This window comes from Sander lucioperca, chromosome 12 (genome assembly GCF_008315115.2).
Source record: "Sander lucioperca isolate FBNREF2018 chromosome 12, SLUC_FBN_1.2, whole genome shotgun sequence".
Lineage (NCBI taxonomy): Eukaryota > Metazoa > Chordata > Actinopteri > Perciformes > Percidae > Sander > Sander lucioperca.
This window is the reverse complement of record NC_050184.1, coordinates 8,491,670-8,516,512: the sequence shown is the minus strand read 5'-3', so window position 1 is coordinate 8,516,512 and position 24,843 is coordinate 8,491,670. Positions and strand designations below refer to the sequence as shown.

General features: G+C 40.2%; 1 protein-coding gene across 4 annotated transcripts in view; it reads left to right on the top strand.

Moving 5' to 3' along the window:
• Positions 1-24,843, top strand: part of acot7 (acyl-CoA thioesterase 7) — a 76,964-nt gene that overhangs the window by 17,487 nt on the left and 34,634 nt on the right. For 2 of the 4 annotated variants that reach the window (XM_031286307.2, XM_031286305.2), the window contains exons 4-7: positions 8,136-8,227; positions 8,832-8,946; positions 9,769-9,783; positions 9,953-10,039. In XM_031286307.2, coding sequence (XP_031142167.1) covers positions 8,136-8,227; positions 8,832-8,946; positions 9,769-9,783; positions 9,953-10,039 — 309 coding nt within the window. The remainder of the gene's footprint in view (positions 1-8,135; positions 8,228-8,831; positions 8,947-9,768; positions 9,784-9,952; positions 10,040-24,843) is intronic. The other 2 variants (XM_031286308.2, XM_031286306.2) reach the window with 1 other exon arrangement.

Here is a 24,843-nt window from a genome sequence, read left to right as displayed (position 1 = left end):
GAGGGCAGCACACAGTAAGTAACACAGTCCTGAAAAGCATGAAAGATGAAACACCTGTTTCATGAGGCGCTGCATTACAGTGCTGTGACGGGGGAATAGAAACTAAGAGCCATGTTGATTTCCAGTTTTAGAACGTTTGCCAAGTGAAGCAGTCTGAAATTCTTATTAATTATTAACATATGTGCACATTTAATGTGTGCTATGTACACATTAAAAGCATGCGCACACATACTGTAGGACACGCACACACACACACACACACACACACACACACACACACACACACACACACACACACACACACACACACACACACACACACACACACACACACACACACACACACACTGCCCAGAGTCCCTATGAGTAAAGACGCAGTGAGGATCACATTGGGCTGACCTAGCGTTATCTCTGAACCTTTAAATGCCAGTGGCAACAGTGATGCACAGTCTGTAACAACCACATGCAATGTGCTGACCAAACTGTAACTGCTTGAATTCATGTAAAAGTGGTAGAGAAGATGACTACACCTATTAATACATGTATAGACACTCGCGCACAATATATCATGGCAATGCTGATTTGAATGAGTTTCAGTAGCATAGGATATTAAGAATAATATTTTTTTATGAATTTGTATTTAGGCGGCACTAAGGCATCAGAGCAATCTGTCCATCTTCAAGAGTGTAAGAGACAGAGAAGGAAACAGAATGAGGGAGTGAGACATAAAGACAGATGTGAGGAGAGAGGCAGACACATATTGATGGGTAAAAAATTAGCAGAGGGAATAAAAGAGGAAGAAAGAGAGTGAGATAGAAGGATGAAGGAAAGGAGGTGTGAGAAACAAAAGAAGTATCCCCTAGACAGCCGTTGCCCTAGCAACGGGCTTGTACTGGTTGGTTGGCTGGTTGCTGGGCTGGAAGTAGGTTGACGGAGGCGGAGGCAAAGATATGAGATGACAGGTAGGGAGCAACATACATACATACAGGCATCCGCACGGACAGCCTGCTACTCTACATGCCCTGTCAGGAAGGACCCTGAAGTGGGGAGATCAGAAAGAGAGCTGATGAACAGAATACACTCATCATTTGATGCACAATACGGGATTTATGATTTAGTGCAGTGATCCAGTGTTTCTTCCTATATTCTATTTATTCATATATTGGGCAAAAACAGTGTTATAAACAGAGTCAGCCTTGTAAACCCTCTTGTCTTGTAAAATATATTTGCACTTTTAGATACATATTTAAAAAAAAAACACACATCTTAACATTCTCACCATATTAGCATTTTATAATCACAAAGGATTGTAGATTATTCTGTGATAAAATAGAATAGAAACAGATGCAGGTCACTTGATAGCCAATGCTCAACATCTGCTTAAATTATAAATACGAACTCTGCTGTCACCCTGATTCGTATTTAACAAAGACAAAAAGTGCAACACATATTAAATATATATCCCAATGTAGGGAAATGAATTAGAATACCAGTATATAAAGAATTTTTTCCAGTACTGTGTAGAGTGAGCAGATAAGTTCATGTCCTCAAATCAGAAATACAGGCAACTTTGACATTAAGAGGAGAGTCAGAGGAGAGGCTGCTACTTGGTGCTCTATTAGGTCATAATTATAGGAAGAAGGTTGTATTTATGGGTGTGTGAATTTGAGTTGACACAGCTGCTATCCATATAAACTTATGGATGGATGTCTGTGTGTTTTTATGAATTAATGTTTATCCACACCTTAGACGTATTATGCATTCCTGTTCACATTATGTAGGGTTGGGTAAATAAATGGTTGAGCACGTTTGTGTACATGTTTGGGTTTTTGAAGGTAGATTTATATGTTAATAACTGAGAAAGGTTACGTTAGATGTGTGTGTTTCTCTTTGCGCCTTGCATTTAGATGCATAATTCAGTGAATGTGTGTTTGGATGATGTGCATGCGTGACACAGTATGTGTGCATCTGTACTGCATACATGCATGCATGTGCATAGATATGTGTGTGTGATTTCATCAGTGTTTGGCCCTTTAAAAGGTTCCTGCGGGGCCGAGGGGGAAGAGAAGATAACGGGAGCAGACATTATTTGCTTCTGTCATGTCGGCTTAGCGTCAGGCCTCACACACTGTAGCCTAGTCAGACACGGACGCCAAGTGGATGTACCTGCACACATGCTCTGACCCGACGCACGCACGTACCCGACACATACTGACACACACATGCGGTTGTGTAGAGATGACCTACGTGCATACAGAGTCTGATATGCACAGGCTGACACATTCTGCATAGAAAAAGTAACACACCTACACATTCTCACACCCACACAGTCACATACTGAACAGACACACTTCTTTACTTTCTAAAAGAAGTCTCATACTGAGGCAGGACTGGGTTTTATACGTTTTGGCCAGATCTTTTCTCAGGCAAAAGATTAATGGATGGCTTGGACAGGAAGAAGGCATTATACTGCTTGGTTGTAGATTTGGTTTATGTTAATATTTTTTATGCACCTTTGTTTACATTAGAGGGTCTGTGTTTGTGCAGCCATGCATGTTTTTGCAACTTTGTGTATATATAAACGTGCATGCTCCTTGTATACTGTGACACTATGTAGATACACTCTATGTGCATGCATCTTTGTATTAATGCATTCATCTTTATTTCACGTGTGTGTGTGTGTGTGTCTGTGTGTGTGTTGGGGGAGGAGGCAAGCACCCAGGTTCCACAGTCAGTCAGGCAGCATCTCGTCAGGCAGGCCTCAGTCATGGCCCCCCAGGGGAAGGCTGCCTACTGTGGGCACGAGCCGTGATGATTGTCCCTGCTGGGGGATTGCACATGCACACTAGCATACACACATGCACACTCGCACACAGACCCACACACATTGGCACACAGATTTGCATTTACCCCTGTATGTACAAAAATGCATGAAAATACACATACATGCCTCTAAAACTACTCTCACACACACACACACACACACACACACACACACACACACACACACACACACACACACACACACACACAAACGCCGATCCTACGTACATGGATAGACACGTTAGAGAACTGCATGCACACACAATAGGGCTTTTGCACACGCGCACAAGAGCTGCAGATGTAAAATGGCCACACACAGAAAAAACACTGAACATTCATGTGTGAATACACACGTGTTTGTGCACAGCCACCCTTGGAACAAACACACTTGTACACAAAATTCCTGCAAAGGTAATGATGCTTGTATTGCATGTACACTCAGGCACACATTTGCATAAACACAGCATACACAGATCCTGCCCCCTCTACAAACACACACATATGCATAGACAGAGTTGAGAGCAATGCATTGTGGGATGCAGCCATGTTCTTGGTGGATCACACAACTGCATGTACTAAACGAGGGACACACACACACACACACACACACACACACACACACACATTATTGTATTGTATTAACACAAATATTGTTTTAGATTTATATTAAAGCAGCCATATTATGCTCATTTTCAGGTTCATAATTGTATTTTAAGGTTGTACCAGAATAGGTTTACATGGTTTAATTTTCAAAAAACACCATATTTGTGTTGTACTGCAGTGCTCTCTCTCACTGCTGCAGATCCTCTTTTCAGCTGGTCTCTGTTTTAGCTACAGAGTGAGACCTCTTTTCTTCTTCTTCTTCTGTACTATCTTTGATTGCACTGCACATGCCCAGTAGCTCAGATGTAGATCATGTCAGCTAGCTAGCTCCATAGACAGTAAAAGAAAGGCTGTTTCTACAACTTTGCTCAGTTACAAGGCAGGATTAGCTGGGAGACTTCTAAATGAGGGCGCACATGTAATTAGTTCGTTTGTAGATTATGGTGAACTTGTGTATGTTGTAGCAGTGCTTTGCTATTGAGAACGAGGTAGCATGCTAGCGTTAGCATGCTAGCGTTAGCCATAGCGTTAGCATGCTAACGCTACGAGCTAATGGTTGCGGTTAGCCTGCTCGTTTCGGCTTGTGACGTCACAAGCCGTGCCGATTTTGAACAGCTCACCCAGAAACTGAAGGCAGGACACATTCAGAAACTGTATCTCACTCTAAACAGCATGGATGGATTTTTTTCAAAGTTTGTATGTGTGTGGAAGCACCAGAGACACAACATAACACCCCAAATCCCAGAAAAAGTGATTTTTTCATAATATGGGCACTTTAAGCTCTGCAGCTCATTAAACACAATTATTCATGCTTTTTTATCATTCTATTGTCCAGTCATTAACACCCACAGCAGGATAAATAAGATGTGTAATTTGTATAATGTAAAATCTATCAAATCTAAATTTAAACATTGAATAAAAGATGTAAAATAAAAAAAAAAATACTGTAAGGCCTTTAGTAATTACAAATGAGGCTGGTTTGACTTTTGGAGCACAGAGGTTCCTGAGGGCATAACTGAGGTCTGTCACAAGACAGACAACACTGCAACAGATTAAAGGTCATTGAGTACAACAGAAAATTCTGTTTATGTAAAATCACTCAATGCAGCCCAGCTTAATGCTCAAAATGAGTATTGGATATTCCTTTTCTCTCCAAAAACTCTACTCCTGGCATGATTTCATCTATTCCTATCAGGCTGTAACATCCCACAGTGGGCCTGTAGTGCAATTAAAAGTAATGGAGCCTTGGCTCAGCACAATGGAAAATGTTTGGGTTTGATCATGGGGATCAAGCACTAAAAATGGTCTTCGCCGCACTGTCTCTGAGCCTGGAACATGGTGTTCAGAAAGGAGAAAAGAAAACAGTTTTTTTTCTGCTCAGAGGAAGATTGAAAGGTTGTAGGCAAGAGTCAAGAGGCAGAGCGGAGGGGTGAACGGGTAGAAGACAGCGATAAATCAAGTGAATCTGCTTGAGGTGAAAGAAATGGATGAGGGCAAAGTGGATGGAAAGGGAAAGACATTGTGAAGATAGAGGAAAAAAGAGAAGGAAAGGAACAACAAGATGAGAGATTAACAATCTTAGGGTAGTGCAGACTGAAATTCAGGACAAGTCTTTGAGAACAATGTGCATTTTGGAAATTTCCAAAATCGTATGAAGTAATGATTGATGCCTTAAACTTAGAGTAAAAGGGATTGGATGATCATAAGTAGTGCTGGAGGGACGCTTCCCACACTTAAGCACCCATGTGAACACTTAAATCAGTACCCATAAATGCTCTGATTTATAATTAAATATGACAGAGCATAGTGTTTGGGAATTCTGCTGTCTATTAAAATAAATGTTAAAATAAAAGCACAGTCTGCCTATGTCTATGGCTGCTCGACAAAAGCTACAGGTGCAGTTTGTTTTGTAGTGACAACCTGATTTGCTGGATTTTTGTCCCATAATAAGCTGAAAGTTGAAAGCTGAGAGTCGAGTAAACGCAGACCGTCTGATTAATTTGATTTGTTTTGCAGTAGTGCAAAAACACTGTGGTTTCCATTGTTGCTACGCTTACGTCAGTATATTTTATTACTGCTTATACTAAAGTGCTTTCTGTTTGCTGACATTATACTCCCATAGTTGGATTGTCTCCTGTGTAATATCCTGCCGCTCACAGGCAGTTGTCTTCTTGCACTTATATGCACTCAATGCACTGCTGCGCCAATACACCATCAATTAAAAAGAAAGTACCACCACTGCCAGGTGCCATATGTTTCAGCTGTCACCATAGCTGCCAGAGTGCCCGTTTACATTCATCGTTCTAAAGCTGCCAGTAGATGAACTTGAAAAACATGCACAAAGTCAATGTGCCATAGACTGTGGAAACTTGAGTGAGCAGATTTGTGGAGCTTGTGTTAAGGGTGGATGCAGCCAAAACCTTCCGATTCACTAATTCATTAATGCAAACTAAGTAAGCCAGCTGTCCCCCCTGCTAGCTGAAACCTCTCCTTCGTGACTGAATTCAGTTCTCTGTAATCACAAAGAAACACATACAATAATCTCAGTGTCTGTCTCAATTTGCTTTTCCCTTTACAATGTGCATTATACTGCATGCATAATGGGGAGTAATATGTGCTGTTTTATTACACACACTGTGAACTTGCAGTCCAGGCAATGACATGGTCGTACATTGACATTGTCTTAATTTGATGCAGGGGGATTTGAAATTCAAAGCCAGTTCCCTATTTACATTCTGGTCAAAAAGGTCGTCGGTAGGACTGGGAATGGTTTTTTGCCCTCCGTCCCTCTCTCACTCCTCCTCTCCCTCCCTCCATCCTAAACACAGTTGACTTAAAAGGTCCAGCAGGAGCTAATAACAGACTGGAGTCACTCAGTCTTGGTAGAGTCAAGAATATGTAAATATGCCTTTCTCCTGTGGGCAACTTCCTGGTTGCTGGCAAGGGCAGGAGCCAATGAGAGGAGGAGGAAAGAAGCGTGGTCGGCATGGCAACACAGCTCGGCTGTCTGCACGGTTTTAACTCGGGTGTAAAATGCAAATGTTATTCCCCAAGAGTAGCCTGCCATAAGCCTCTGCTCCCACTCTCTTCCCTTAACTTTACATCTCCTTCTGCAAAGTCTCTGCCTGGCTTACCATTGATCAAAGTGCACACAGTAATAATGTCCCAATTCTTCATTTTCATTACGATTTTTATTTATTTATGAGTTGTCCTATTTTTATTTAGCACAAGTATAGATTAAATATGGGCAAAGCAACAATTAAAAAAAACTTCTGCTGCAGCCACAAGTACTAGCCTTTAACACTATAAGACGAGTGATTTCATCTGAATCTGCTGACCCTGTGCTGTCTTTAATCTGTGTGCCTCCCTTGTGTGCCATAACAACACAACCTCAAAATAGCCCATCTCTCTCTCTCTCTCTCTCTCTCTCTCTCTCTCTCTCTCTCTCTGTGTTAACGAATTAAGAGGAAAAATTGTAAGCAGAATAGAAAAGATATCGCTATGGCAACCTCTCCGCCGGTTTGCTATGAGATATGATTTCCATGAGTTTTGTCCTCAGATCTTTTTTGCTCTTCTGAAAAGATTTCTTTCTGATCTTTTGCTTTCTGTGGGAAGGCAGAGATAATGCCTCCAACCACCAAAATGTGGCATGTACTGTATGGAGGCATAGGGAAATACCAGACCATATATCTATCCTCAGGAAGACAGGTGCACGTGTGCTTCCCTCATTGATGATGAAGATGGGTTTATTTAGGGATTCGCAAGAGAGGAAATCTAAGGGATAAAATGTTAGTGTCAGCACTTATTTCATCATTTTCCCAAGATATTCAAGACAAAAAATAACATATGATACTTTAAATATCTAAACAGTTAAACTACTACTAATATAAAAAAATACTCGAATAATGAACATTATTTACTGACCTGAGGAACTTTCTTATCACTAATAGCTGGTCACTTTGCCCCAAAGATTAGCTTAGACCTACAGTATAAATAAATTCAAGTATTTTTTTATTTACTTGTCAGTCCAAATGAGGTTTGGGTAAAGAACATGGCCATTTTGAGACTAAAAGATAGACGTTGAAATGGTAACGGTGTCAGATTTTATGGAATTTTTCAGTTGACATCTTATATTTTCACCCTACATCATCATCCTTTTCAATCGTCACACAAGACAACACCTCACAAACAAAAACTACGTGCATCTGTATGTTTTGAAAGACGAATATTATGAGTGAGTTGCAGTATTATTTCATCCATTTTATAATTACAACATGACAATGCAGAAAGTTCAGGATTCAGGGTTATGCTAAACCTTGCACTAACCAAGGGACTGCGTTTGGTGAATGTAAGCTTGTGTTCTGAATAGACGTGAATGATTGTCTTTTGAACAAATACCTCATTTGTTTTCTGCTCCTTTGTCTGCAGAAGACAGACTAATCTTCAGGCAGCACCACTGGATTTGTTAAAAAAACTGGATGGGCTTTTAGTGGGGTGTTAATAAAAATGTCTGTTTTGACAACAGCTATTTCAAAATGGTTTGCTCTATTGTTTTATTTAAAAGACATGTCAAAACGTGTTGCTTATTGGTTAACCAGTCACAAAACTCAGAGTAGATTGTGTCTGTTGTATTTGGTGGAAGAAAGCTGTAAAATTCCAAACTGACATTTCCCTCTGTACAATAATTCAGCCTTCTTCTGTGACTGCAGGTGCCAAAAAGCTGGCCAACAAGGCAGCGCTGTGGTACGTCCCCTGCTCTCTGGCGAATGTCGAAAAGATCATGGATGTTCCACCCATCAAGGTACATGGAAACTTGGTTGCTCTGACCTTCATGGACCGAAGTTTGGCATTTTACCTGTCAGCTTCTCTCTGTCTCTATCTGTGTGAAAAGTCCATTTCACTTGTCTTGTTTGTCTTAAAGCTTTAGTGTGTAACATTTTGATATTAATGAACGTCCGTAACATTCCAGCCATTGCTCAATGAGTTGCTACAAAGCTAATTAAGACTATCAGGTCCACACAACTCTCTCTGCATTTCTTAGTATGGCTATGTTCAGAAGATTGGGGCGTCCGGTGACTTTCCCGCGCAGAAACTCGAGTGAAGATAATTACCTCTTCTGAAGAGTCCATGTTTTTTTTAATCCTCTATTTCCTCCTTGGCTACTAGCAACTGCGTTGGGTGGGGGGGGGGGGGGGGCGCTGTCATGGAAGGCTTGTATCATGTGGACACGCCGACAGTTTTGTTGTCATTACTTAGAATTCCTCATGGTGGCAGCAGAAACTACGTACTATAGCTTTAAATGTCAATGTCATAAACTTTACCTGCATTACTCCACGCAGAGACAGGTATTTGAGTGGGTGTGTCCACCTGTGCACATGTTTATACTGTATATGCTGTATCGGTAGTATGCCACTGCAGAAGAAGAGGAGCAGGGCAGAAAGCGCTACGAGGCTCAGAAGCTGGAGAGGCTGGAAACCAAAGCGAGGATTGATGAAGTGGTGCCACTTCCACCCAACCCAGGTAACATCCTACACTAAATGCCTCAAACCAAATCCTAACATGCAGTTAACATACTGTACAACAGAAGGTGTACATAATGTTCTTGCTCCCACGTGGATAGAAAGACGTTGCAAATATCAGCTGAAATTCACTCATGTCTGTTATGATTGATGCTAACATTGTCGTCAAAAGGGTCATTGTGATTTAACCTGCAACTTCTGTAACAGCTCCACTTAACACAGAGGCACTGCATAGACCTATTTGAGCCTGAATTAATATAATTTTTTTGTTGTTCAATCAATGTGCAGGAATTTAAGTAGGCTTAGTGGTTGTAGGAACAGGAGAACATTCAGGTCCAAATAATACAGGACACCGTGTTCTGTGTCAATATTTCCATCGCTGTGCCTTTTGCAACTCAGTGCTGTAATAACGTACTGCAGCATGATGTCAAAAGCAAATATTTTCTTCAGTGTAAGACATTTTATTTTAGCTTGCTCTGATAATTGTTTAATATGTCTGAACAGTTGGTGTGGTGTTATTTAGATTGATGTATAATTGCTAAATACTGAGGTAATATAATGTGAACAGGCTATAAAGTAGGTGAAGAATCCCTCTTGTGCTTTCAGTAATTAATGTACTATGGTGCACTGTTGCTATCCTGTCTTCCATTAAACATTACGATACATACTGTATATTGGACACTCGAGAAAGAACATCCAATTTTGTTAAATAACAGTTAAGTTGATTAAAGGCACATATATTTGCTCTGTAAATGATTTCAATCATCGTGATAGTAAGATTAATAACTAATTCTGTAAATTTGTCATGCTCACTCAACCGCAGATGATTCACCAAAAGGTATGTTAAATTGCTTTTGCAGGCTGCATGTCAGTACAGTGACTTTGGCAGGGCACCATACAAAAGCATGTAGTTTATGTCTGTGTTGGTTTGCTTGGACAAAATACACACTAGCAAGTTTTTTTTCTTCTTCACATTTCATTTGTTGTGTGTGTTTGTGTGTTTGCAGAACAATACACAGTTGGTTTCAGCCAGTCCAGCCTGATCCATTTGGTGGCCCCTTCTGACTGCACACTACACAACAACGTTCATGGTGGTGAGTCCAACTTCTTCTTTTAATTTCCAGATTTTAGGTTGAGCAGCTCATTAGTTTCAAGTTTCAAGTTATTTATCAGTCCCTCCAGAAAAACGCGATTATGCGAACGCATAATTCAACGCATAATCAGCCAAAGTGTGCATATTTATGTGGGGGCTGCATTTTTTCAAATACCCCGCACTTTTGCTGCATAAATTGCCGATTTCTGCGCAAAATATGCGGGGCTTGCATGATTTCATAATCCCCGCATTTTCGTTGCAAAAAGGTCACATATATCTTAGCATTTGAAAAATGTTGCGTTTACTTCACACAAGAGCAGCCATTTCCCCCTGTTGCCATGGGAACGTTATGAAGTGACGTGATTACGCTACGTGAACATCATCGAAAAGCTGCAAACCCCGCGATGAAGCCATGATGAAACCGCAGTTTTTGCAAGTTTCCGCAATTTTTGCAAGTTCCCGCAATTTCATCGCATAAAATTGCATAAATATCCCGCATATTCCATCGCATTTTTTAAGAAAACGTGCCGCATAATCAAGGATTTTTAAAAAACAAAATGAGAATGTAATACATAAGACATAAAATAGTGCAAGTTCAAATATAGGGATAAAATATGACAAGGTAGGATAAATGTTTGGAAGACAGTAATTGCAAATGAATAAGCTGAATGTAAACATGCATGTAGTATATGTATATGCATAATGAATATATATATAACCTGAAGGTGCTGACTCTCTCCACTGTAGTCCCGTAGTTGAAGATGGGGGCGTGTCTGTCTCTCTGTTTCTTCCTGTAGTCCACAATCAGCTCCTTTGTTTTGCTGATGTTAGGTGAACAGTTGACTTTCTGTCTTTATGCCAAAATGTTGCAGAGTCAGCTCCAGAGTCTGTCTGTAACATGTTGCTGAGGAAAATGAGGAATCCTCAATTGGCGGTTAAGCAATTATTTTGTAGCGTTGAATGAAATTCTGTTGACAACATGAACAGCATTACACTGTTTAGTATTCAAGGTTTGGAACAGACCTGACCATCCACATCCTCAGTACGGTATGGAAAAGGGGACACCTACAGCAGAGAGCATGTAGTGAGATGTTGAAAGACTCAGAGGGTGGGGCAGAAGGATATATATATATATATATATATATATATACAGTGGGGCAAAAAAGTATTTAGTCAGCCACCACCAATTGTGCAAGTTCTCCCACTTAAAAAGATGAGAGAGGCCTGTAATTTTCATCATAGGTACACTTCAACTATGAGAGACAAAATGAGAAAAAAAAATCCAGAAAATCACATTGTAGGATTTTTAATGAATTTATTGGTAAATTCCTTGGTAAAATAAGTGTTTGGTCACCTACAAACAAGCAAGATTTCTGGCCCTCACAGACCTGTAACTTCTTCTTTAAGAGGCTCCTCTGTCCTCCACTCGTTACCTGTATTAATGGCACCTGTTTGAACTTGTTATCAGTATAAAAGACACCTGTCCACAACCTCAAACAGTCCCACTCCAAACTCCACTATGGCCAAGACCAAAGAGCTGTCAAAGGACACCAGAAACAAGACTGTAGACCTGCACCAGGCTGGGAAGACTGAATCTGCAATAGGTAAGCAGCTTGGTGTGAAGAAATCAACTGTGGGAAAAATTATAAGAAAATGGAAGACATACAAGACCACTGATAATCTCCCTCGATCCTGGGCTCCATGCAAGATCTCACCCCGTGGGGTCAAAATGATCACAAGAACGGTGAGCAAAAATCCCAGAACCACACGGGGGGACCTAGTGAATGACCTGCAGAGAGCTGGGACCAAAGTAACAAAGGCTACCATCAGTAATACACTACGCCGCCAGGGACTCAAATCCTGCAGTGCCAGACGTGTCCCCCTGCTTAAGCCAGTACATGTCCAGGCCCGTCTGAGGTTTGCTAGAGAGCATTTGGATGATCCAGAAGAGGATAGGGAGAATGTGATATGGTCAGATGAAAACTTTTTGGTAAAAACTCAACTCGTCGTGTTTGGAGGAGAAAGAATGCTGAGTTGCATCCAAAGAACACCATACCTACTGTGAAGCATGGGGGTGGAAACATCATGCTTTGGGGCTGTTTTTCTGCAAAGGGACCAGGACGACTGATCCGTGTAAAGGAAAGAATGAATGGGGCCATGTATCGTGAGATTTTGAGTGAAAACCTCCTTCCATCAGCAAGGGCATTGAAGATTGGCTGGGTTTTTCAGCATGACAATGATCCCAAACACACTGCCCGGGCAACGAAGGAGTGGCTTCGTAAGAAGCATTTCAAGGTCCAATTGTGGCCTAGCCAGTCTCCAGATCTCAACCCCATATAAAATCTTTGGAGGGAGTTGAAAGTCCGTGTTGCCCAGCAACAGCCCCAAAACATCACTGCTCTAGAGGAGATCTGCATGGAGGAATGGGCCAAAATACCAGCAACAGTGTGTGAAAACCTTGTGAAGACTTACAGAAAACTTTTGACCTCTGTCATTGCCAACAAAGGGTATATAACAAAGTATTGAGATGAACTTTTGTTAATGACCAAATACTTATTTTCCGCCATAATTTACCAATAAATTCATTAAAAATCCTACAATGTGTGATTTTCTGGATTTTGTCTCTCATAGTTGAAGTGTACCTATGATGAAAATTACAGGCCTCTCATCTTTTTAAGTGAGAGAACTTGCACAATTGGTGGCTGACTAAATACGTGTGTGTGTGTGTGTGTGTGTGTGTGTGTGTGTGTGTGTGTGTACACATAGAAGTTGAGACAAGAAAATATAGAATGCAATGAGTAAAGAACCAAGTAAGGAGTAAGAAGTGATCAAACATTTATCATTCACAGACTCACATCTACAGTATGCAGTACACGTTCGTGTGATTACAGTATCTACATTACTTCCTCTGTTCCACCTTGCAGTGTGCTTATGAATTTGGTACAGTGTGTACTGTGGCAACATAGCGGAGGCACAGAGGAAGAAATACTGCTGAATTTAATCCAAAGTGAAACGTCCTTGAGAAAGAATTGTGTGGCTTTTGGCGCTTAAGTTCTCCTAAGTGAATGGATGAGTGAATGATTGTTTGGTTCAGAAATGTCAACGTTTTTTGGGAGTGAGTGTGAATACTTAGGGTTGTAGTGAGTGTTCTGTATTTGTGTGTATGTTTGCACTGTTGCGTTTTTAAAATAAGTGCTTGGGTTGTTACATACATTGACAGCACTCTGTTGCAGTTATTTGGATGGCTGTAATGGTGAAGACCAGAGGACGAAGCAGGAAAAAGACAACTAGAATAACAAAGTGGAAATAGAAGGTCTTTGTCAAAGGGAGTTTTTGATGCTGATGCCTTTTCCAATTCTGCTCGACAAGCTAGACGACTCAGAGGCTTAAAGTGCCCCTCTATGACTCATCTTTTGACTTTGTTAAATTTGGGGCAGTGGTGGCCTAAAGGTTAGAGAAGCGAGCTTGTGACCGAGAGGTCGTCGGTTCAATCCCCAGACTGACAGGATAAAAATCTGGGTGGGGAAAGTGAAAGAGCAGCGCTTGTCCCTCCCTCATTACCACCACTGAGGTGCCCTTGAGCATGGCCCTTAAGCTCCAACCGCTCCAGTGGAGCTGCTCAGTGGCCAGCAGATCAGACTGTGGTTGTACTGGGCAGCTTCCAGGTATGAATGTATAACTGTGTGAATGTGATCAGGGCGTTCCAGCAAAAGAACCCTCAGTGAACCTTCCCTGAATAAATAAAGGTTAAATAAAAAAGGCTCCTTGCTTGCAAAAAGTAAACATACAAAAAGTAAACATACACGTTTACAAGAGCCCTTCAATTGAAACACTGTATGCGCATCAGAATCCTTGATTAATATTTTCACCTTTTGCAAGCAAGATTTCATCCAGATTCCTCAAAAAAAGAAGAAGTTTGAAAAGTAAAAATGGCATACAAAGCAAAGAGCAAACAGCAGCAAACTAAGATTAAAAGCAAGCTAAACAACTAATTTAATGAGTGCGTGTCTAGATTTGATGGTTTAGCCACCCGTAACCCAAAACCTGGTTTATCTGATGTCTCGAACAACATAAAAAAGCAAACCCTCGCTGGAAACCATTCTGGCTGCATCTGTAACAAATCCAGCATTTTATCAGCACAGAACAGATGCTTTTTATCAGTCGAGGTATATTGTTTCTGGCAGGATATTCCTGCCTCATACTGCCATTTCTATTGAGGTCAGCTATGTAAAGAGGCCATCAGAGAGACACCAGATAGAACAAAACAGACAAGAGACGTTGACTGAGAAAGAGAGGCAACGAGAACAGGACAGGACAGCAGGATGGGAGGAGGAGGGAGCAGGGCGGGACAGATAAGTGTCGCTCGTGTCATGGTTGCCTTTTTAATTTGGCGAGCTTGCTGAGAAATCTGTCCAATTAAAAAACAAATGTGGAACAAGTATGCAGGTCATTTAGAATACACACACACACACACACACACCGCCCTCTCTCTGTATATGCCATTCCCTGTTGTTCGCTGCTGCTGCTTCCACTACACTTATTTTGTTTACATAACCGAGTCAGGTCAGGATGCTCAAGCTCACTTTCTCTCTTACTGTGTCTTACTCTCCTGCTACTCTCTATACTCTTATTGGAGAAAAGCAAACTGACTTCTACATGGCAACGCCAGGCTATTCACCCCTTTTGTGGTGTGGATAATAGTTTGAGCCTAAGGAGACATAAAGCACATGAACTTTCAGGAACAGACATGCATGTGTGTTCATATTGTAAACAGGCACTGTGGATGCATATGCAACTTGCAAACAATTCATAACTACTGTATTTTTCTTCATAAAATACCATCTGTTTGGGCGCCTGGGTAGCTCACCTGGTAGAGCAGGCGCCCATATATAAAGGTTTACTCCTCAACGTGGCGGCTGCGGGTTCGACTCCGACCTGCGGCCCTTTGCTGCATGTCATTCCCTCTCTCTCCCCCCTTTCAAGTCTAAGCTGTCCTATACAAATAAAGGCCTAAAATGAAAAAATAATAATAAAAAATAATCTTAAAAAAAACACCATCTGTTTAAGTCGTATTAAATATTCCAGTGTCGAATCCTGAGAGCAGATTGTAATAGCAGAGCCAAAATGTGTCATCCATCCAGCCAGAGATTTGACAATTACAGTATGTCACTGAAGCTAATGCAGGCTAATACAATTGTGTCAAAGTAATACCATCTATTTGGTCAGGAATGACTTGACAGTCATATGAGATCCCATTCTGCATTGTGGGCATCACATTCCTCATTTATTTTACACCCTGTTAATCACAGAAAACCAATTTTTTTCACTTACCTCTGGTGGTATGACACCGTGCAGATAGTTTGCCAAGATTTTGGGGAAGATGAACAGTCTTCATTGGAACAACTTTCTACTAAAAAAAAAATAGTCCCTGTGAAAAATATTTACAGTGAGGTCTCTGATCCAGACTTACTGAACATGTCTGGAATCACAATTTGATATTTTTAAATGTCATTTTTCAATGGTTTGAGCAGCACAATCAATTGCTCTCATCCCCATGTGCTGCGGTGGCAGCAGAAGTTGAGATAGTTACAATTCTTAGGCTGAAGACCTTTCTTTTTTATGCCGCCTTTCTTTAAATAAGTGTTCATTTCTTATACTGCACTGTAACTTTTATTCTCGTATTTTATCTGTTTTTATATTTTTAACTGCTCTTTAATGTTTTATGTAAGCACTTGGAATTGCCTTGTTGCTGAAATGTGCTATAGAAATAAAACTGCCTTGCCTTCAGTTATCTCACGAACTGCTGGTCACACACAACCCAAACTAAATGCACAACTCGATACCACCCGGAGTAAGGTAGAAGATATACATTGTGGTGATTTGTTTTAATGTTTGAGGAAAATGAATTACATTTGTAAAGTCAACATTTATCATTGAATAAAAAATGCACCTTGTGGAAGGTGCTTGGCAGTAGCAAAGGAGAATAGCCTTCTAACTGTGTTAAAAACATTTCTAATAACTACCCCAAATGTTTTGCGATGCCAGATGTTGAGGGGTCAAGGCGACTGTACAGTTGCTCCTCAAATGGTCGACACCTAATGAAAGTAACCAACTTGCCGAACAAAAAGCCTGGAAATTGTCTAAATGATGGAAAAGATCAGAGGATCAGAAACTTCAACTCGAATCCACCATGATGCCCATTAACTCAACATTTGTTATCTTTCTCCATCTTTTTTTTTTCTTTTTTTGTTGCTTATTTTCTTTATTGTCTGCCCACCTCTCCTCATTATTTCATGCTCTCTCTTTCTTTCGCCCCGCTCGCTCTCCTTCTTCCTTCACGTTCTAAGGAAGCGTACCACCTGTTTCCATGGAAACAGCAGTTGATTGCCACAGGTGGACCACCACTGTAGTCTGATTAAAGCAAATAGTTCTTTTTCATCTGTGCACAAATAATCATTCACTAGTGGTTGTGTAGTGTGTTTTTTTTTTTTTTTTTAAAGATTCTTTTTTGGCCTTTTATTTGTTTTTGACACGGCAGCTGGGAGAGAGAGGGGGAAGACATGCATGAAACAATTCAAACCCTGGACCTCTGTGTCGAGGCATAAACCTTTCAGTATATGTGCGCCTGCTCTACCCACTGAGCACCCCGGCCACAGTTGTGTAGTGTGTTTGAATGTCACCAATTTATGTTTGCATTTTATCTCTATTTGTGTGCACACTTTGTTTCACATTGTGTGTGTGTGTGTGTGTGTGTGTGTGTGTGTGTGTGTGTGTGTGTGAGACAAAGTTGAGTCAGCTTCCACTACCTCTACATCTAGCCTTCTCTCCTCCAAAACCAACATTGATTCAGAAATAAAATACAGAATCAGTTGCACTGGTGGAGCTTTTTCGAGACTCGGGAGAAAAGTCTGCTTGCTTGAAAAACAAACTATTGACCACATTGCCACCACAATCATTAAAGCTGTAGGAAACTTGATATATATATATATATATATATATATATATGTGTGTGTGTGTGTGTGTGTGTGTGTGTGTATATATGTATATATATATATATATATATATATATATATATATATATATATATGTATATATATATATATGTATATATATATATATATATATATATATATATATATATATATATATATATATATATATATATATGTATATATGTGTGTATATGTATAACCATCTATCTACATGTACATACATTTAAAGTTAGAAATAAACATCAACCAAATGTTGATGTGAAGCCACGGACAAAAAGAAAGTCCATAGATGATGTTGCTGTGAGTCTACGGTCGTAAATGAAGCCAATTCAGATGATTGTAATTTTTTTCGACTCAGAGCTTCTCTCATCGGAATTTTGACAGCTGGACAGTACGAGGACACTTTCAGAGAGACAAATTACGATTTACCTTTACGACTTGTAACCCAATCCCCAGTAGTACCTTGCCTGGTACCAGTATTACCCAGTGAACAAGCTGATATTATCCAAACACAAAATGGAGCAGATGATTCAGTGGTGAAATGAACATTCGCTGTTATAGACAGGACAGAAATGAACCATCTGTATTACTGTTGTGAAGACCAAGTTCTACATTTAGAAAAGCAATCTGCAGGAGTCGATGACCTTTACCATCACAGCCAGAGGTGCATTTTATCTGAAAGCCCTGTATCTGACAGAATTTCCATTACGGGAATTGCATCGCAGTAATTTTCCCAGACCCGTGGTGTGCATGGAGCTTACAGTTTAACAGTAACCATGACAGCGCTCGCTTGCAGTTTTCAGTACTTAAGTCACACTTTAATTTGTGAAGGTGTTCAGTAAAGCTCACCACAGGTAAAATGATAAAATATACACAAAAATATGCAGCTTATGGGACTTTCTAAGGGACCGTTCGGTATTTATGGAATGGACCACCGGAGGAAAATAGGGGAGGGTCATGTCTTTTTATTCTTTGTTGAGGGGAGGGTCACCCAACAGTTTTTAGTCTGGGGGAGGGGGGGGGGGGGGTCACCCAACTTTTGGATTCATGAAAACAGCAACATTTCAAAGTGGCTTGTTTGGTACATATTTTTCCATGTAGCTCTCAGTCTCGGCCCCCCTTCGCTACCAGATGGGTCTGACCCTTGAGTTTGCTGGGGGGCAGGGGAACTGCCCCCCTGGTGGCTGAAACGGGTAATTGCATTGTTTAAAAAATTAGTGGAATAATTACGTCTGGCATGACCAGATATTTTATAAATATTTTAAATAACACAAAACAACTAAACGGTGGTAGGTAATACATCTGATTTCATATACTGCTTTAGTAAAAAAAATATTACCTGGCTGACGATGGGAGCAGCAGGACGCAAAAAACGAAAATTACTGTTGCACTAGTCTGGACATCTTGCTGTGCCAATGTTGCAATAAAGGTTTCCTAAATGCCATATACATTTGATGTCAGCTTACTAATTGATTGCGGGTTTTGTGTAGATTAGGACTTTTATACGTTTATTCCACTTTGTTTAAACGGCGAAGTGGATCTACTGATCGCTGTGGATTACTTTTTTTTTACGGCATTACGGCAAAATACGGATCTTTTTTCTTAATGTGTCTTAACGTTTTATGGTGTGATTGTGCTTCATTTCTGCGTTTGGATAGGCATCTCAACAGACTGTAGGTCGAACACTGATTGTTCACTGTTACATTTTAGTTGAATTTAAGTGTCGGGGCATTCCGCCGCCGTCTGTCTATTGCGTTCCATGCAGGAAGCACAAACCAGTACAGAAGGCATCAATAAGTTGTTGGGGAGGGTCATGCCTCTTTTTCCAATCGTTTTGGAGGGTCATAGAAAATGTATTGCTGGTGAAGGGAGGGTCAAGTCTTTTTTGTCTGAAGATCCCAAAACTCCTCCGGTGGCACCTTAAATAAATAACGAACAGTCCCTAAGAAGATGTGGGCGGGTTCCTGCGTGGCAGTAATGTTAACAGGAGCTGTTTCTATAGTAACAGCTCATTAGGAGGCAGTTTGAGCCGATTGATACTGTCCATGATTAAAGCACTTGTTGGGGAGGGGATGAGAAGGAGAGAAAGAGATAGGGAATTGTCAGTGCTGGGTAAAGGCAGAGGGCAAGAACAAATAAGAGTGGGAAGAAGTAGACATACAAAGATGGAAGGAGTAAGTTTAGGAAGTGGTGAGAGAATATGTGAGAGAGGCAGAGGTCACACATGCTTCGCTGTCAATATCTCTCGGTCTCACACTTTCACCAGTGGGTGCCCTGCATAGTGAGCTGAGCTGGTCCTAATTAAAAGGGCTTGAAGTTAGGCAACAGAGTTGATGGGCGACAAGGGCTGCCTGGAAGACCCCCTTCATTGTTCTCATGCCTGTTGCCGATGGCCAGCTTTGTGCACGAAGATTTGGGGAAATCGTCAGAAGGAATCTGATCACAGAGGTATTCTGGCCCATGGCAAACTGGGCTGCACTAGGGACTTGGTTACTAATTGCCCTTTTTTCCCCATTTGGAGTGAGCTGTCTTTCCTCTTCACACACACCATCCCCCCACCCCCCGACTCTGCCTTTCGTGTTCCCACCCTACGGCAAAGGGAGAGTCATTGTGTGCCATGTCACCCTGTGAATGTGTAACGTCAGGCCCAGGGCTGTCTTGGCCTCACTTGTCCTCATTTGCAGTCTCACGTTGAGCCTCACTTTAACCTTTTACATTGACTGTACAAGGAGATGGCTTTTTGCATCAGTTGCATCACTTGATTTGGTTTACCATTTTAGTCACAGTTTTTTAGTGCACCAGATAAATTAAATACCCAATACAATCTCATAATTCTTTTGTGAAATGTACACAAATCAATGCTTTCTTTGGAGCTTTGGTAGAAATAAATGATGTGTCCTACATGATGCAATATGGCACATGCAACGTGGGGGCAGTATATAAGGATGCAAGGCAAGGTCAGAGGCAGACTGAACTAACGACAACAACAATGAGAGGAAGTTTTGAAAAGAAAATAATGCCATGATTTGGGACTTAAACCAAAGCCGAGATGCATGAAGATCTGTACACTAATCTAGAATTCAGACAACAATGCACCACATAAACAGCTTAATGAAATTAACTCTAGCTATACAACAGTGTTTTCAACCAACCAAACTCGCAGCTTTTAACTACTCTTAGCTACTTTTAGGCCGTGGGAAGTCTCTAAGGGAGTGTGGTAAAGTGAAAAACATGAGCACACTGGGGTAATTATCCCCCCATACCCACGAGCCTTGTTTTCACAAAGCATCTGGAGAGCTGCTAACACCAGGGAGCCAGGGAACAAGACCACGGGAGCCCACTCTCAGTCTTAAAGTCCTTTCCACAAATAACCAAGTCCTCAGTACATTCTATTTATTCTTTTCTTACAAAGTTGCAGTTTGTTTCATGTCACAAAATGATATTCGTGACTTTTCTAGTCTAGCCATTTAGCACATTAGCATTCACTTCATAACATAGCATGCTGAGTGGGGCTTTCTCTTCATCCCTTATGAATCCTTTATTTACCCCGAATGACCTCCTAAAGATAATTTCATTCTGATAAGAGCCATCATTCTGTTACAGAGAAACAAAAAAATATAATCTAATTTTTACCTTTCAATATTAGCAAATGGAATATCAGTTGAGATGAAATCTAAAAAATGCAGGGTCACTTTGTTTCAAGGATTAATATTATCAGAGCTTATCAGCTGATGCCTGTCTGCTGCTACCATAGCTGCTATTTTAGCACTGCTATGAGATAAAGACAAACAGTGATATTTGTGTAAAAAAGCCAACAGCGATATACTGTATTGTTTATGGCAGCTTATCTGGCTCAGTTATTATATTCTGAATGTTACTTTTAGATTTTATTTGTAATTGTTCCTATGTTATTACTTTATAGAAAATAAGACTAGACTGGTATGGACTTAATAGGAGCAGTAGTAAAATAGATTATTTATGGGAGATGTTCCAGAGTTGAGGGAAGGTACTGGACCATGTCAGTCCCATGAGAAGGAGACGGTTAAATTTAACAGTAGCAATAGGGAAGCCAACTTTATTATAATGGTGTGCAAGACCATCAGTGCTAGACCAGCAGTAAGTTGGAATTCATGCCTCAGTAAACATTTACTTTTGGAGTTACCACTACACCATAAAAATGTAAGTACATATTCAAGACTAGATTAATGGTCTCAAAATGTATTTTATGTATATGTATTTTCCTCTTTAAACCACACAGCATTGATATTTTACCTTTAAACCATAACCAAACAGTTGCGCATTTACTAGGGCTGTCAGCGTTAACGCGTTAATCGCTGACAGCCCTTTCTTTTGTTTACAGTAAATAAATAATTACAAATCTTAAAATCAAGTTCATAAAGTAACTTTCTTTGCATTCATTTGATTCCCAATCAATATACACTGGTAAAAATTGCTTTCGATTGTTAATATGTGCTTAAAAACTGTTCTGAAATGCAAAATAATAGAATTTTAATCGTGATAAAATATGCAATTAATTGCGATTAACTATAGAAATTCAGCAATTGATCGCGATTAAAAAAAATTAATCATTAGATACAGATACAGAGAAACATTATCATTCATTTGGAGTTGTGTGTCTGTCCACCAGGTGAATGTAAATCCAATATTCACTTTCTTTTAGCTCTGTTTTGGTATCCACCAACTCCTAAGGGAAGTATCTGGCTCTTTGGATGCTAAATGTTCCACTATGTTCATCAGCTAGCTGCTTACTTTGTCTGTCTGCCGTGGCGCTGAGCAGGTAGTGGGTTTTTATAATTTTTTCCTCTGAAAACAGCTGCCTGCTGTGACTAAAAACAATGTTGATGAGAGTGATGAGAGTGAACCAAAACAGTAAAGGGTCCAAAAAAAAGGGGTTCGTCACTTAGATCGAACCTTTCACAATACATGTGATCCTTTGTTAATATAAAAATATTGATTATAAAAAAATAATAAAGGGATAAATAAAGTAATGTCTTCTTCTTCTTCTTCTTCTTCTTCTTCTATTATCGCCGCTTTAATACTAACTAACTTTGTTATAGCACTCGTTAGCTTGTCATGTTCTTAAAGTCAAAATATGTCATATATGAGTTTTAAATCAACAGCAGTGGGTGCCTTTAATTTTTTTTAAATTATTTTTTTATTGTTCAGTTTAGCGTTATTCTACAATCACATTCAATTTCATCATCTTGTCAGGTCATGATCCATCTCCATTAAGTGTTACATGCTCAGACACGACCACTCAAGGCTTTGAATAGCAGCAGCCTGCTTCGCCTTGTACCCAAGGGGACATTTTAAATCTTAGGTGAGATCCCATCAATTTTCACAACATAGCGGAGATGGATTAAAAAAAAAATCAAGATGGGTTTTGTGGGTTGCGAAAATGTTTCGCAACTGCCTTAAGGAAGGAAGTGATATATTACCTTGCCCACACACAATTTAAGCCTGACATGTTGTTGTCACCTTTCTGAACTGTGGCCACAGCATCAGCCTTTATCAGAGAGCGTTTTTAATGGTTATACTTCCCCGATCAACGAAACACAACACCAGCATTCACAGATAAATTAATCATTACAATACATCAGCCGTCATCGCGGTGTTACTTTCCCTTATAGATCCCCAATCAACAGGGTTTGAGTTAAAGATGATAGACCCTTTCATGTGATGGAGCAAAATATCTGTTACTTTCACAATGCCTGGCCCGAGTTTAACCACATACTGTAATTCCTCAAATAAAAACCGGGGCCTTTATTTACCTGAACTGCAGAAGGTACAAGGCTTTTATGTGAAGCAGGCTTTTGTTAGAGGCAGGCCTTTATTTCTAATTCCATCTGTTTGATAAGTTTAATTGTTTTAAATAAACTGTTTTAAATGAAAAGCCATAGAGTTCCAGTGGACAGAGATCATTCATTTTTTAAGAAACATTTGCAAAAATATCACCATATACAACAACAGCCAGAAGGGTGACAAAGCAATTTGGGTCAGAATGAATCTAACACCACCATTGTGTCAGTTTGAACCCTGTAAATATACCGGGTACTACGGTATTGCTAGTAGATTACAATAATAGCATACAGTAGTTGCTGGTTTGCAGCACACCAGTATCTGATGAACGTTACAGACGGTAGCTATTTGTTTCTAGCTCCAGGCTAACCTTTTTCCTCCCACCTCCAGCTAGCTGTGTTCTGCTCTTGTCGGCTACTCTTGTCAGCTCATCCTTCTGTTTCTTCCAGTATCGGATTCTCCTGGGGTCAATGTCGAAATGTCTCGCAGCTTTTTCACCCGAGTTTTCCTCTGCATACTTTAAAACTCTTTTCGTTTTGTTGTTGAAAAGTCCGTCACTAGCACCGGAGCCCGTCATTCTCTGCTAGCACTAAATGAGACCGGTGTTACATCCAATATAGCTACTGCCATATTGGCACCTGTACGTTACTACAAACTACACTTGGCTGAGTTACACATACGGCCGCATTGACTAAAATACCGGTAGGACAATAATACTTTACATGAGTACCATAATTCAGAAAAACAAAGTGTGGAAAAAAGCATGACTATATTGTTGAATCTGTTAAATTAAATTCGTAGAAATGTACATTATGATGAACTTGAATTTTATTTTTACTTAATATTATATGAAAGGCACTTAGGAGATTATCCACACAAATTTTTTTCCCGGCCCACGCCCCCGGCCACTATCAGAGGCCCGGCTTTTAATTGACTACCGGTTTTTATTTGAGGAATTACGGTAATCACACATCAAAACTCGATTTTGATTTCTCTTCTGTTTTTTTCTGAAATAGTGTTGAAAATGTAAGTGCATTTTCCTTTTTCCTCTGATAAAGGTTTGCTTGGGCAGAAAAAGTAAACCTTTGTACTGTACATATCAGTATTTGCACCAAAAATAAAATGGAAGTGATGCTCTGGCGATTTGGGATGAGAGGATGTCAAAGTAAAGGCATGTTCAATTCTTAATCAACTCAGCAGGCCCACTTTTACAGTGAATGCTGCATTTAGGAGCAAGCAGCACATTCTGTTTGTACTCCCACACGTTTGGCTGTCATACAGTGCAGATGGTTGAAGCTTTTTGGAGCCAAACCAGCCATCAGCAAGCAGACTTATTGATTTTCTGAGGCCTGTGAGATACAAAACGCAACTCAGAGAGGACGATTGGGGCAACGGGAGTGTGTAGTGAAGTGTAGTGGTCTGAATATCTTAAAATGAGCATACATTCACAAACGCACGCACATTACTCATGCACATACACTTTCTCCGACATTAGAAACATATGCCTCCCTCCTCCTCTACAACCACCCACTCCATACAAATGTCCCACTTTCTGTGAGAAATCCACAAACAACTGTTTCCTTCACAAATGACACCAGCTGACATGACCGTATGTGTGGCACACAGAGAAATGCAGATGTAGATTTCTGTGAATACCTCTGTGTCCACTTTGTGAGGGAAACAATGGCTTTCAAGCTGTAATCTGTAGATTGGAGTTCCTGCTTAAAGTGCTTTCTTGCTCTTCAAATCATTTGCAAGCTTTTAGTGTGGGAATTGGCACAAGTGCTCAGTAAACATTTTTAGGATGGATTATTTGATGTGATATCACATCTTAAAAGTGATACTTCACCCAAAATGTATCATTTTAGTATACTCACCTCCTGTCAGTTTGAAAGGTGGCTGGTAAGTGTTTTTTCATGGCAGAGTGTAAATTATCAAACAACCGTCAGATCTAGAGCACACGGTCATAAATAAAGCTTTTGATAACTTGCAG